Source organism: Hemitrygon akajei, chromosome 3 (assembly GCF_048418815.1).
Source record: "Hemitrygon akajei chromosome 3, sHemAka1.3, whole genome shotgun sequence".
Lineage (NCBI taxonomy): Eukaryota > Metazoa > Chordata > Chondrichthyes > Myliobatiformes > Dasyatidae > Hemitrygon > Hemitrygon akajei.
In genome coordinates, this window is record NC_133126.1 from 95,751,063 (window position 1) to 95,767,122 (window position 16,060).

General features: G+C 42.2%; 1 protein-coding gene across 1 annotated transcript in view; it reads right to left on the reverse strand.

Moving 5' to 3' along the window:
* sptbn5 (spectrin, beta, non-erythrocytic 5) overlaps positions 1-16,060 on the reverse strand; it is a 282,529-nt gene that overhangs the window by 219,218 nt on the left and 47,251 nt on the right. The window contains exons 16-21 of the mRNA XM_073040383.1: positions 15,025-15,177; positions 13,569-13,699; positions 10,642-10,893; positions 4,839-5,126; positions 3,790-4,024; positions 2,944-3,083 (exon numbers count right to left, since the gene is read on the reverse strand). Coding sequence (XP_072896484.1) covers positions 2,944-3,083; positions 3,790-4,024; positions 4,839-5,126; positions 10,642-10,893; positions 13,569-13,699; positions 15,025-15,177 — 1,199 coding nt within the window. The remainder of the gene's footprint in view (positions 1-2,943; positions 3,084-3,789; positions 4,025-4,838; positions 5,127-10,641; positions 10,894-13,568; positions 13,700-15,024; positions 15,178-16,060) is intronic.

A 16,060-nucleotide genomic window follows, 5' to 3' on the forward strand; every position in this document is an offset into this window, starting at 1 on the left:
GAGAATTTTGGCTTTGGTATTAGTTTTAATGTGGATTAGAATGATATATAAAAGCCCTATTGCTACTGTTATTACTAACAATTGCAGATCTCCTGTTTCTCGGCTTTCACAGGGTACGAGACAAGGATGTCTGTTAAGTCCTTTGTTATTTAATTTGGTGCTGGAACCCTTGACCATCACACTTCGTGAAGCTAAAGATATTCATGGAATTATCATAAATGGGACTGTTCATAAGATCTCTCTTTATGCTGATGATCTCTTAGTTTATATTTTGAATCCTGAAGAATCCATTCCTAGTTTAATGAAACTATTCAATGATTTTGGAAATTTTTTGGGATATAAAATAAATCTTCATAAAAGTGAATTATTTCCCCTAAATGATTCTGCTTCTATATATGCTGACACTCCTTTTAGAGTTACAGACTCGTTTATCAGTATTATTATCAGTAAAAACCATAAGACCTTTATGAAGCTAATTTGGTTCCTTTAGTGGATTTTATGAAGCAATTATTTTGTAGATGGAATCCACTTACACTTTCGTTAGTCGGCCAAAATCATGCAATTAAAATGATGATCTTACCAAAATTTTTATACGTATTTTAAAATATCCCTATGTTTTTAACTAAGAAATTTTTCGATCAGGTTAACTCTATTATTTCATCTTTTGTTTGGAATAATAAAAGACCAAGAATTGCTAAATATCATTTACAAAAATTAAAAAAGATAGAGGTCTTGCTTTGCCAAATTTAAGAATGTATTATTGGGCTGTCAATATACGTTATATGTGTTTTTGGTTATATTGGGCTGATCGAGATGAACGACCACCTTGGGCTGATTTGGAATGGAATGCTGTGAAACAGTTTCACTTAACCTCATTATTAGGAGCTTCTTTACCTGTACAACTGGCCAAAATTACTAATTTAAATTCATATCCTGTGATTAAGCAATCATTATTACAAATTTGGTTCCAGTTTCATAACTTTTTAAATCTTAAAATATTTAAACTTTTTAGTTTAATTTATCAAAATTATTTATTTAAACCTTCATTAAGTGATCCTACCTTTCTTTTTTGGAGGAATAAAGGGGTTTATTCCTTCATGGATCTGTTCCAGGATGGCTGATTGATGTCTTTTGAGAAATTAGTAACTAAATACTCTCTCTCATATTCACATTTCCTGCAATATCTTCAAGTCAGACAGTTCTTACAAAAAAACTTAAGTGATTTTCCATATATACAGGATTCTGACCTGTTAGATATTATTTTAAAAATGAACCCTTCAGTGAAGGATTTTATTGGGAACATTTATAATTTATTGTTACAACAGCACAATTACCTTTCACTTAAGATTAAGCAAGATTGGGAAAGAGAGCTTAATATGACCCTGATAACAGAAGATTGGTTGTGGATTTTGAAGTTGGCTAACTCTTCTTCGATTTGTGTCAATCACTCTCTAATTCAATTTAAAATTGTCCGTGCATTGTTACTATTTAACAAAGGAGAGACAGTCTAAAATGTTTTCTAATATTGATAGTCAGTGTGACAGATGTAAAACCGAGACGGCCACATTGACACATACGTTTTGGTCGTGTTCTGTACTGAAACATTTTTGGAAGTCTATTTTCTCTACAATTTCTGAAGTTTTAAAAATAATTTACAACCTAATAAATTGACAGTTTTATTTGCTACAGTCCCTCAATATATTCATGGTATTTCTCCATCAGACCAACATGTATTTGCATTTGTTACATTATTGGCCAGAAGAGCTATTTTGTTGAAATGGAAAGATGTTTCTGCTCCTACTTTGATCCAATGGTTCTCTCAGGTGATGTTATGTCTTAGTTTGGAGAAAATCAGAAGTCGAACTTTTGATCCTTGATTCGATTTTGAGAAAAGGTGGGGTTCATTTGCCCGCTACTATCATTTGATTTGAGTTAATTAATATGGTTTCCTTCCAATTTTTTTAAGTGGATTTGAGTTGGAAGATTGATATTTTGTCTCGATGGAAGCTTGTATGATGAGTAGCTCCGGGGTTGTGCTCCCAATGGTTTTTTTTTGTTTGTTTTTTTTTCAGTTAGTAGGGTTTTGTTTTAGTTAGTAGGGGTTCTTTTTTTTTCATTCATTTTCTTTAAAAAAATACTCTTAACACTTTATTTTCTCTTATTATTATTGACATATTGCTTAGCTTTGTTAATAAGTTATTTGCTAATTTAATTCTTTATTGTATATGATGACATAGTGACTTAATGTATCTTTTTTCTTAATCTTCAATAATAATTAATAAGAAAATTTTAAAATGAAATGAAAAGATAAAGCAGATGAGTCACAGCCACCATTCAGCAAATAATGGAGAAACTAAATTTTTCCACGACATCTGCAAATGCCTGCTATTGTTCATTGTCACAGATCCCAGGGGAATTCCAGGGATTCTCAAGGTCACAGGATCACCAGAGAAACGCAACATATAGAGTCAAAGAGTCATGGAAAAGTACAGAACCGAGACAGGCCCTTCAGCCCATTACTCTCCACGTCAAGCCATTTAAACTCCCTATTCCCATTGAACTGCACAGGGACCACAGACATATGGAACAAAAATAGCTGAAGTAGGGTAAATCATAATAGTATCATGAGTTTAATTGTAGGTCCATTTGACTCAACATGCAGAAAACTCCTTCAGTTAAATTAGGGCTTGGGAAGGAATGAGGACAGATTAAGGGATAACACAACAAAGGAAGCCTATCTCTCTGGTCCACTGGGTGGCTCCAGTGTTTCTGAGTTTTATTTCTAATCTCTTTCTGTGTTTCATCATTTTTTAACTTAAACTGCAGAGATCTTAGATTATCAAAAAAAAAGGAATCAGCTACTTGGTAAAATATATCAATTACACAATGGGACAGAAAGTGTGAAAAGGAGGTGACTGCAGTGGCTAAACTGCTGATACGTACGTTTTGTTGGCATAATTGTTGCTCTGGTTGAGTTTGGATGCTCTGTCCTGCAGCCCCTGAATCCTCAGGTCTGTCAGCTTCAGCACATTCTGAAAGTCTACTTGTCTCTTTAGCAGGCTGTTCACAGAATCCACAGAGTCCTTTGAAAATAATTCAAACCATTACAGTTTGCAAAGCTCCCTCACGTCAACATTCCCTGTCAACAACTGAGCATAAAGAAGGTTGCAGCTTCAAGTCTCACTCAGGTAATTAAAGCCAGTAACATGAGACTCCAGGCATCCAGCTGAGAGCCGGTGAAGACAGTGTTGTTGGAAGTGCCTTCCTTGAGACATTAAACCAAGACCTCGCCTTCTCTCGGGTGGATGGAAAAGGTCTAATGGCCACAATATTAAGATGGACAGGGAGTTACGGCTAGTCTTTATTCCTCATTGTCTCCCTAGATTATGGACACTCCATAGATATGAATGAGTGATTGTGAGGAAGGTATGGTGGATGGGAATGGATTTTCCAGCTGCTGCTGGTCCGTGAGCATCTTCTGCCGGGTGGGAGTGGATTTCTGAGGTCTTCTTTGGACCTTGCACCTTGGAGCAATTCATCAATAAATGCTTGTAAAGTGTTTCAAATGTTTATATTTTTTCCAAATTATCAAATGCAAATTTGGGCACTGCTCCCTGAGTTTCCATCCAGATCATTGGCACTAAAGATGGCCACAGGACAGAGCTTCTTGTGACAACCATTACTGTGAGAACCTGACCTTCATTTCCAATTCCTTACTTCTCTTCAGAACTCAATCAATTGTGTGCCATACCTTTGCCCTAATCCTGTGCACAAAACAAGAGACATTACCCCAAGATCATTGATCTTCAGGAAGGCTTCGTGACCAGACAGAGTTGCGTCAATGCAATCTGCCTCTCGGTTAAACTGCTGCAGCTCTAGTCCTCCTTGCAGTTTGGCATTGCGTTCTTTCCAGGCCTCATCCAGCTCCACCTGTATGTCTATCATTTTCTGCAATAATTGAGAAACGTCGCTGGAGCAGCTCCTCTTTACCACTCGATTGCCCAGGTCATTCAGCTCCTTGAACCTTCGGCAGATAAAAAATATACATTACCTCCAGGAAATATTTCCTCCCCGTCACTCCACAATCCACCTCACTCTTCCAATTCTACTCTCACTTCCTTGTACAAAACTTAGATATTCCAGCACTTTGTTCTTCTGATCAAAATGATGCCAAGATGTGGTATCCATCAAACTCATGGCTCAGACGTTGTTTTCAGGGTCAAAGGGATGGTTTTGGGGACAGAGGGGAGAGATAGGTGCCAGGTTAGGAATTTTTTTAGGAACAAAGGGATGGTTTTGGGGACAGAGCAAAGAGATGGGTATTAGATCAGGTTTTAGGGACAGGGATGTGAGGGAGTTAGAGGTCTGACCGTGAAGACCAGGTAACTTGGATGTGGAACTAAGGACGTTTGTGATCGGATGCCAGGCCAGTAGACCAGTGAGCATGAGGGCCCCCCCACCCCTCCCCAACCCCGACCCCCAGCTTGGGAGAGTTGTTGGCAGATTCTGGGATTGGAGTTCCATGCAGGACCACTGACCCCCTAGATACACGAGTTGTGTGACCGGACTTCAAAGCCAGTGATTGGTCATCATTCATCCCTGTCGGTGAGTCCGGTAGTTGATAATGAAGATCGAAGCCTGAAAGTTGAGCAGAAGTTGGGAAGCTGGGGTCTGAGGGCCAGACCACGAAGTCTGCAAGTCTGCTGAGGTAGTCAAAGGAAAGCACGGTCATGGTGCACTGAAATGGCGTGCTGAGGACAGGACCGCAGTCAGGTGAGTGGAGTGCAGCAAGTATCATACAGTGAGCCAGCGGGATTTCAGAATAATCGGAGTTTCACCTGGTTTTGTTTGCGTTGATCTCCAGCAGCAGCTCAGCATGCTCTGTCAGAAGGTTTTCAGCAGAACCCACGTCAAATCCCATCTCCTTGCTGTACAGCTTGTCTTTCACATTGTTAGCCCACAGAAGGAGCTCCTTGCTTTCCTGGTTGTAACGCTGTAACTCACGGGCTTCTCTGAGAAGCTGATTCCTCCTTGCAGCCTGCATCTTCACCCTTGTCAATAATATTTCCACCTCCTGCACCTGCACCTTGATTGTAGCACTCTCTCCGGGACTGGCATCCTGGATTCTGCAAGCACAAACACCGTGGGATACTGGGCAGCAGAAAATGAGCCATCACCCATTAGTAATGAGTACCATGGTGAGAATAATCACCAAATTAATCATCTTCACCAAATGTAAACTAAATCACTTTCAGCGTTTATCTAATGCCAGCTGCAGTACTGTGCAAAAGTCATAGGCACATGTATGCAGTGCATAGCTAGGGTACCTACAACTCTCCACAGTACTGTAGTAATGTTATGAATTGCACTGAACTGCTGTCAAATTTCATGACAAATATGAGTGAGAAGAATTGGGCACAGAGTAGGGTTCTTGCACAGTCAGCACTGAGCGGCCTGGATCATCATCACTGACAGAATCGGCCAGCTCCTCAAGGATAGAGTGCGATTCTGACAAGAAGGCACCAACATGCACAAGGAACCTAGTTGATTTCTTTCTCATCAACCTAGCAGGTGCAGATGTCTCTATCAGTAACAATCCTTTTAGGAGTGAGTGTGGAACTCTGGAGAGAAAATCTTTTCACCACCCTGACAATGTTGTCCATCGTGTTGTGTGGCTTCATTGTCATGCTAGGTGACCTATCTCAGAGAAGGTCAGTGGCTCACAAATGGGCTTTTTAAAATTCACTCAAAGGCTTTTCAGGCTCAGCCAGGATTTAATTGTCCATCCCTAACTACTCTTGAGAGAGTGTTGGTGAGCTGCCCCCTTGAAGAGCTGCTGTCCCTGAGGAGTGGGCATGTCCACTCTGCTGTAAGGGAGGAAATTCCAGAAACTTCGGCCCTTTCCAAATCAGGATCGTGCTTTGGCTCCCCTTGTCCTTCGAGCTGATAGAGGTCATGGGTTTGGAAGGTGGTGAGTAGCTATCGTGCATCCTGCAGATGGTAGAGATTGCAGCTGCCGTGCCTGTGGAGTGAGTGAAGGGTTACGTCCCGGATGGGGTTAAGCTTTCTGAGTGCTGTTGGAGCTGCACTCAGGTCTTCCTATACTCCCCTGACTCACGCCTTGTGATGATGGTCAGGCTTTGGGGAGTTGAGAGGTGAGTTACTCACCACAGGATTCTCAGCCTCTGAGATGCTCTTGTAGCCCACTGTGTATAGGGTGACTCCAGTTCAAATTCTGGTCAATGGTATGAGGATGTTGATATTGTGGGATTTGGTGATAGTAGTGCCATTGAACGTCAGGGAGCAGTAGATGGATGTTGTCTTATGAGATGTCGTTGTTGCCCAGCACTTGCGAGCTGTCAATGTTACTTGCTACCAATCAGCCGAGGCATGGATAATCTCCAAGCCTTGCAGCATTTGGATGTAGACAGCTTTATTATCTCAGGGGACGTGAATAGTGATGAGCATTGTGCAGGCTTCAGCAAACAGTCCCCCTTCCAAACTTACAACTGAAGGAAGGCCATTGATGAAGCAGCTGAAGATGGGTCGTCCCAGCTCACCTCCCTGAGGAGCTTCTTCAGTGCTAACGGGCTCCTGAATTGGCTGCAGTGATGACTGGCTTTGTGAACTACAGTTCTGAATATTATTTGCTTACTTTTGTCGTTTGCATGATTTCTTTCCCCTGCACCTTGGGTGCTTGACACTCGTCTTATTTTTATTGTGATTCTTTGTTTTGTGGCTGCCTGTAAGGAGATGAACCTCAAGGTTGTATCCTGTATACATACCTTGAATACAAATGTACTTTGTACTCCTGTGGCTGAGTTGATCGACCTCCAGCCAGCACAACCAGCTTCCTATGTGCCATCCAGCCAGAGGACTCTGATTGACTTCAGCACTCCTTGATATCACACTCAATCAAATGTTTTTTTGATGTCAAGAATTGTTACCCTCCCTTTACCTCAGGTGCTTAGCTCTTCAATCTGTGTTTGGAACCCAGTCTGTAACAAGGTCAGGAGTTGAGTTCAGTGAGCAAGCTGTCAGCAGAAGACTTGCATTTCATCTTATACCTCATTTTATCATTCCATCAAGCCAGAGGACCAACCCCGTTCAATGCAATAGCAATATCAGCAGCACTACCCACCAGACCTAAATATGAACTGGACTTCTTCAATGTTAAATAGCGAAAGTCGTATACAATTGTCAGACCAAATTAAAGCTCAGTAGTCTGCCATATCCACCTGCAAACAGCTAAAGACAGTTAAAGTGCAAACTGGAGGGAAAAACTTAGTGTGTCCCCACATACAACGACAACCTGGGAGTGAACTAGATGAGGCTGATGCATTGACACCTTTCTTCAGCCAGAGTTCCTGAGTGGATGTTTGATCAATCTCCTCCCAAGCTTTCACACATCACAAAAGCTAGCCTTCAGTCAATTCGATGCATTTCCCCCTGCCATTAAGAAACAGCTGAAGGGACTAGTTACAGAAAAGACTACAAGGTCAGTCTACATCCCATTTCTAGAATTAACAGTATTTCTGACCAAGCTGTTCCAGTACAGCTACAGTAAGTGTGAAACATTGTTCAGCTGTAGTCTATCCACAAAAATGAATCCAATTTGGCGAATGGCTGCTGCACTTAAGATATTGTGGCATTTACACACCTTTCACACTGAGGCTTGGCTTGGGTTTTGCCAGTAACACCAGATCCAGATCTCATTACACCCTTGGTCCCAACAGGAACTAAAGAGATGGAGTAAAAATGATTGTTCTTGACAGCATTTGGCAGAGTGTGGTATTAAGGACCTTTTACCAAATCTTAGTCAACGGGAATATAGACAGAAATGTTCCACTAGCAGGATGTAACTGAACAAAGGAAGCTAGTTGTGTTTGTGATAGCTCAATTATTTCAGCCTTTTTCATCCAGAAGTACATTTTGCCCAGGTATCTTTTTCCTTTTTCTCCTTAGTGATCTCTCTGTCCTAATGCTGTTTGGTCATCTTCAGAGAGGACTCTGCAGTGCACAAAGTCCATTCATGGCTCTGTTAGCACGGCACCTTTAGAGATCGGGCATCAGAGTCCAGAGTTCAGCTTGTACATCCTTCCTGTGAATGCACAGGTCTCCTCCAGGTGCTCCAGTTTCCTCCCGCACTCCAAAGACGTACCGGTTAGCAGGTTAATTGGTCATTGTAAATTGTCCTGTGATTAGGCTAGGGTTTAAATAGGTGAAGTGCTGGGTGGCATAACTCATGGGGCCAGAAGGGCCTGTTCTGAACTATATCGCAAATAAAATAAATAATTATTTAGTTAGTGAAATAATTTTTGCCACCTTGTAGCAAGACTAAGACAAACTTCAGCAGGGGATGATATGGTGTCAAGAAGACTGAATGACTAAGGTTTGTTTACTGACCAGAAGCCACCAGTGATATCCTGGTATCACCACTGAGAACCATATAACCATATAACAATTACAGCACTGAAACAGGCCATCTCAGCCCTTCTAGTCTGTGCCAAACGCTTACTCTCACCTAGTCCCACCGACCTGCACTCAGCCCATAACCTTCCATTCCCTTCCTGTCCACATACCTATACAATTTTACTTTAAATGACAATATTGAACCTGCCTCTACCACTTCTACTGGAAGCTCATTCCACAACAGCTACCACTCCCTGAAAAAAGAAATTCCCCCTTGCGTTGCCCCTAAACTTTTGCCCCCTAACTCTCAACTCATGTCCTCTTGTTTGAATCTCCCCTACTCTCAATGGAAAAAGCCTATCCATGTCAACTCTATCTATCCCCCTCATAATTTTAAATACCTCTATCAAGTCCCCCCTCAACCTTCTACGCTCCAAAGAATAAAGACCTAACTTGTTCAACCTTTCCCTGTAACTTAGGTGCTGAAACCCAGGTAACATTCTAGTAAATCTCCTCTGTACTCTCTCTATTTTGTTGACATCTTTCCTATAATTCGGTGACCAGAACTGTACACAATTCTTCAAATTCGGCCTTACCAATGCTTTGTACAATTTGAACATTACATCCCAACTCCTATACTTAATGCTCTGATTTATAAAGGCCAGCATACCAAAAGCTTTCTTCACCACCCTATCCACATGAGATTCCACCTTCAGGGAACTATGCACCATTATTCCTAGATCACTCTGTTCTTCTGCATTCTTCAATGCCCTACCATTTACCATGTATGTCCTATTTGGATTATTCCTACCAAAATGTAGCACCTCACACTTATCAGCATTAAACTCCATCTGCCATCGTTCAGCCCACTCTTCTAACTGGCCTAAATCTCTCTGCAAGCTTTGAAAACCTACTTCATTATCCACAACACCACCTATCTTTGTATCATCTGCATACTTACTAATCCAATTCCCCACCCCATCATCCAGATCATTAATGTATATGACAAACAACATTGGACCCAGTACAGATCCATGAGGCACACCACTAGTCACCGGCCTCTAACCTGACAAACAGTTATCCACCACTACTCTCTGGCATCTCCCATCCAGCCGCTGTTGAATCCATTTTACTACTTCAGTATTAATACCAAATGTTTGAACCTTCTTAACTAACCTTCCGTGAGGAACGGAAGCAATATCAGCAATAGCCTGGTATCTCCACTGACCAGAAACCTATTGACTTACTGGCTTATTGCAGCACAGGGGAGATTCCCATCTGATCTCTTCTGGTCTTCAGCGGAAGAGAGCCTCCAGTGCAATATTTCTCTGTAACCTGTACAGTTAATCTCTCACAGATGCCCATCATTAACCCTTTGATTCTGCTGGCATTCCAGTAGCTACTGGGACATCTTTGGCATGTGCATAAATCCTGAGTGCCTGGTAAAAACCCATTCAGTTACGGGGAGATCATGCAAACGCCACAGAGACAGCATCTGATATCAGGATTGAACCTAACAGTTAGAGTTGTGAGTCAACAGTACTATCTGTTGTGCCATTATGCTGCCCTGCTTAACAGCCACATAATTCTGGAGGAGTTCAGAGGTTGGGTATTCTGTGGAAAGTGGAAAGTAACTCACCATCCAATTCCCTAAAGGCTTCTCACCATCTGTGAGGTACTTCAGATGCTCAAGGAGAAATAAACACTTAACTGGGCGAGTCTGACAGCAATTGCACTCAGGAGGTTTGACACTACCGAGGACAAGTTATCTTCCTTGGCTGGCAGTGAATCCACCTTTCTACATATTCACTCCCTCCACCAGAGGACCATGATTTCAGTGCATGTAGGTCTTCACCAGTATCCTAAACCCATCCCCTGTACCGTACACATCTGCACGTTTCTGGATGTGAATATCACGCTGATTGGTTGAGCCACGCGCATTGTAAACTGGCCTGATTGGTTGAGCTAAGCGCATTATAAACTGGCCTGCTCTGATAATGTTTAAGATAATATAAAGGAACCTTTCCTTTTCACTCGGTCTTTGTTTTACCTCCCCTGTAGATTTGGAAAGTCGAAAAAGATTTCCTCAGATCTAACTGCCCTGAGTATAATGCTGGCTTTGAGTATCCAAACCTAAGCATTGCAATCTTCAACATAAAAATCTCGTCATTTTGAAAAAGGAAACGTGATGGAGAAGGAAAATGCAGCAAAAAACCAGAAGTTACATACGAGTCAGCCATTTTGCTCAGGTATTGGATTCTGCCCTCCAGTGACTGGATTTCCCGGTCAGAGACCATTTGCATACTCCTCGCATTGTCAATTGCCACCAGATTTTTGCTTGTATCAGGGATGGACAGCAGGGTGAGTTTGTCTTGCAGCAGCGCTGATGTATCCTGGCACTTCTGGAGAAATGATTTGACATCAGCTGTACCGATCAGTTCCTTTCCCTTCTCCTCCTTCAATTTCAACATTACAGACCACCTGGAAACAGATCACAAGGATATTCTAAGGTTTAAGTCAAGATCCTTTCACTGTGGCTGTTTAAATAAGCCAATGTTAGTTAAATAATAATGAAGAACAGACTTCCGTTTATTGATTACAGCCCAGCGTTTAATATAATCGTACCCTCAGTTCTAATCAACAAGCTCTTTCTACCTCTCTCAGCAATTGGATCCTTGATTTCCTCATTGAGAAATCAGAGTCTGTGCGAATCAGAGATAACACTTCCTCCTGGCTAGCAATCAACACTGGCACACCTCAAGGATGTGTGTTTAGCCTACTGCTCTACTCTCTCACTATACCAGGGGTTCCTAGCCTTTTTTATGCCATGGACCTCTACCATTAACCGAGGGGTCCGTGGACCCCAGGTTGGGAACCCTAAATGCGGTTAGGCACAGCTCAAATGGCATCTATAAATTTGCCAATGACACAACTATTGTTGGCAGAATTTCAGATGGTGACGAGGAGACGTACAGGAGTGAGGTAGGTCAGCTGGCTGAGTGCTGGTGAAACAACATCAGTAAAACTAAGGAATTCATTGTGGACTTCAGGAAGGGTAAGTCAAAGGAACACACACCAGTCCTTGTCAGCAGTGGAAAGGGTGAGCAGTTTTAAATTCCTGGGTGTCAATATCTCTGAAGATCTATTCTGAGCCCAACATATTGGTGCAATTACAAAGAAGACATGACTGTGGCTATATTTATTAAGTGTTCGAGGAGACTTGATATGTCATCAAAGGCTTCTGCAAAATTTTACAGATGTACCATGGAGAGCATTCTAACTGGGTGCATCACCGTCTGGCACGAAGAGGCCACTGTACAGGATTTGGAAAAAAGTTGCAACCTCAGCCAGCTCTATCATGGACACTAGCCTCCCCAGCATCAAGCACAGATTCAAAAGGTGACACCTCAAAGGGGTGGCATCCATCAGTAAGGACCTCTGTCGCCCAGGACATGCCCTCTTCTCATTGTGCCCATCAAGACTGAGGTACAGGAGCCCGAAGACACACACTTAGTGTTTTAGAAACTATATATTTCACCTATATAATTTATTTATTTATTGTTGTAATTTATAGTTCTTTTTATGCATTGCACGTACTGTTGCCACAAAACAGCATATTTCATGACTAAACATGTTTTCGATTCTGATTTTGATAATAAAAACAATATTTGGAAGTATTTTCATGCTGTCATACCAACCAGTGAGATAGTTCTGAAATGTCCTGTATGTTGTAATGTAGTGGTGGGCGAACTGTGCACAGTAAGAGCCCATAAACGGTATTGGCATAGATTGCTATTGGTTCATTATCATCACAGGCACCAAGAAACGGTGAAAAGCTTGTCTTGAATACTGTTCACACAGATCAAGTCATCACACAGTGCTTTGAGACAGAATAAGTGAAACAATAACAGTACAGAATAAAGTTCAAAAGTACGTATATGTTGTCATACACAACCCTGATGTTCATTTTCTTGTGGGCATTCACAGAAAGCACAAGAAACACAATAGAGTCAGTGAGAGGCCACACCCAGCAGAGTGGACAACAAACAGCATGCAAAACAAACTAACTTTGCAAATACAAAAACAAACAGGAAAAAGTAACAATAATATTAATAATAAATAAATAAGCAATATGTATTAAGAACATGAGATGAAGAGTCCTTGAAAGTGAGTCCAGTTCAGTGATGGGCAAGTGAAGTTGTCGCCTCTGGTTGAGGTGTAGTAAATGTTCCTGAACCTGGTGGTGCAGGTCCTGAGGTTCCTTTACCTCCTTCCTGATGGCAGCAGCAAGAAGAGAGCGTAGCCTGGATGGTGGAGGTCCCTGATGACAAATGCTGCTTCTCTGTGACAGCACTTGATGGTGAAGGCTTTACCCATAACATACTGGGCTATATCCACTACTTTTTGTTGATGTATAGTATTTAAAACTACCAAAAAAGTGAATGAAAAAATGCAAGATCATAATGAGGTAGATTGTGAGGCCAAGAGCCCATCTTATCGTCCAATAGATCCATTCAAGAGTCTGATGATAAAGGGGTAGAAGCTGTCCTTGAAAGTGCTTTCAGGCTTTTGTATCTTCTGCCCAATGGGAGAGGGGAAAAGAGAGGATGTCCAGACAGAGTGGGGTCTAATTATGTTGTATGCTTTACTGAGGCAGTGATACGTAAAGACAGAGTCCATAGAGGGGAGGCTGGTTCCCGTGATGTGCTGAGCTTGCTCATAACTCTCTGCACTTCCTTGTGGTCACATGCAGAACAGTTGCTATGCCAAGCCGTTATGTATCCTGACAGCAACACACACACGTAATTCTGGAGGAACTCAGCAGGCCAGGCATCATCTATGGAAAAGAGTACAGCCAACGTTTCCAGCCCAAAGCATCAACTGTTTACTGTCGGCACTGGGGAGAACTCTGCAACTTAGCTAATGGATCTTTTATGTTAATCTGAGAGAAACAATTGTCTCATTTGCATAATATCACCTCCCTGCTGCCAAGGAGCGTATCCTATATTTTGTGTTCAACTCATATGCTGAAAGCCCCCTCTCTGTGACAATGGTTACACGGTCTGGAACATCTAAAGCTTTCCACTCGACATGACATAGGGCATGTGTGAAGCCACACTCCTGATCTTCAACTGAGTGGACAGTATACTGGTTACCTTTTCTGAATTTCCTGTAGTTTTGCCAGGATTTCCTGATTCTTGCTGTGTTTGCCTTTCATAAAATCCTCCACCATTTGATTGACTTCATCCAGTCGGCCTTTCCCAGCAGCCAACTCCATCAAGAAATCCTGAAATATGAAACCACCCTTGTTAGTGGTAATAACCTTACGGTGACTAGGAAAATCATATTGTAGGCATGGGATTCAGGGAAGTTTGGCCAGGTAGATTCAGAATTGTTTTGCCAGTAGAAAGCAGAGAGTCATGGAGGGAGTACATTTGGATTGGAGGGTTGTGACTAGTGGTGTCCCACAAAACGACCTGGATGTGGGGGTAGAAGGGTGGGTTGGCAAGTTTGCAGACAACACAAAGGTTGGTGGTGTTGTGGATAGTGTTGAAGATTGTTGAAGATTGCAGAGAGACATTGATAGGATGCAGAAGTGGGCTGAGAAGTGGTAGATGGAGTTCAACCCGGAGAAGTGTGAGGTGGTACAGTTTGGAAGGACAAACTCCAAGGCAGTGTACAAAGTAAATGGCAGAATACTTGGTAGTGTGGAGGAACAGAGGGATCTGGGGGTACATGTCCACAGATCCCTGAAAGTTGCCTCACAGGTAGATAGGGTAGTTAAGGAAGCTTATGGGGTGTTAGCTTTCATAAGTCAAGGAATAGAGTTTAAGAGTTGTGGGGTAATGATGCAGCTCTATAAAACTCTGGTTAGGCCACACTTGGAGTACTGTGTCCAGTTCTGGTCGCCTCACTATAGGAAGGATGTGGAAGCATTGGAAAGGGTACAGAGAAGATTTACCAGGATGCTGCCTGGTTTAGAGAGTATGGATTATGATCAGAGATTAAGGGAGGTAGGGCTTTACTCTTTGGAGAGGAGGATGAGAGGAGACATGATAGAGATATACAAGACATTAAGAGGAATAGATAGAGTGGACAGCCAGCACCTCTTCCCCAGGGCACCACTGCTCAACACAAGAGGGCATGGCATTAAGGGAAGGGGTGGAAAGTTCAAGGGGGATATTAGAGGAAGGCTTTTTACTCAGGGAGTGGTTGGTGCATGGAATGCACTGCCTGAGTCATTGGTGAAGGCAGATACACTAGTGAAATTTAATAGACTACTAGATAGGTATATGGAGAAATTTAATGGGTTTTATGGGAGGCAGGGTTTAAGGGTTAGCACAACATTGTGGGCTGAAGGGCCTGTACTGTGCTGTATTGTTCTATGTTCTATGTATATATAGATATATTGAGAGTATGATTGGTGGGTTGAAGTGGGGTGGGTGCAGTAGTTACTGAGCTTGCCTACAGAGAATTGTTAATAGTGATACAAACTGTGATGAGAGGTGCAGTCAGACAAAGGGTATGGAGACTCAGAGGAAAATCAGGAGCTATAAAAAGTCAAAGAAAACATCAAGAGATGGACAGGATGTGCTATGCATGTCAACACACCTCATATTTCCTCTGCATGACTTCCATGTTGTTTGCATTGGGCTCAAAATTTTTGAAACCATTCTCCCTGTCATTCATCCAGGAGATGAAGTCATTGCAGGTGTTATAGATCTGGTGCAGATGGATCTTCTCCTGCAAGGCTTTCCTTCTGGCCTAGAGTTGGGTGGAACAACAGCAAGAAGATGAAGGTACTATAGTAAGAAGCACAGAAACTGACATTACATTTGAGCAGATGGACAAACAGAGACAACCCATTAATGGCAGAAAATTGATGCAGGCAAGCCACCAGTTCCTTGGTAAACCAACACAACTGGAGGAAGGCTTGTAGCCAGGTTGCATCTGGATGCTAACCCACAAGAAGGACAATGACCTTGCACACATGACCAAGATCAGAGAATGCCTTTCAATGCCATGTACATCACTACCCTCAATGCACTACCTACAGTACACTACCTACCTTAACGTACACCCAGCACTAACTCCACAAGGCCTTCCAGACTAATTAGCAGGGTAAGCAAAGCAACGTCATTAACATCCTCTCCCAGTCCAGACTGCTAGGTTCAATCAGCTTCAGTGGATGGGTCATGTTATCAACATACCTGGCACTTGACTTTTGAAACCAGCTTCTTACCCTGAGCAGGATGTTGGTAATCTGGCAGACTCAGCAAAGAAATACATTTTGGCCGTCACATCATAATATAACTAAACAAGGGAGAAAAATTAGTCTATTCAGCCCGTCAAGTCTATACTACCATTGCTGATCTATATTCCATCTCATCCCTGTTCTCCTGCTTTCTTCCCATAACCTTTGCTACCTTGCTAATCAAGAATCTGTCAACCTCCGCTTTAAATATACCCAAGAATTAACCTCTACAGCCATTTGTGGCAATGAATTCACCATTCTCTGACTAAAGAAATTCCTGCAACAGAATATCCTTTTATTCTGCGGCTGCTCTCTCTGGTCCTAGACTCTCCCATTACTGGAACATCTTCTCTATGTCCACTCAATGCAGGAATTTACATTTTCAGTAGGTTG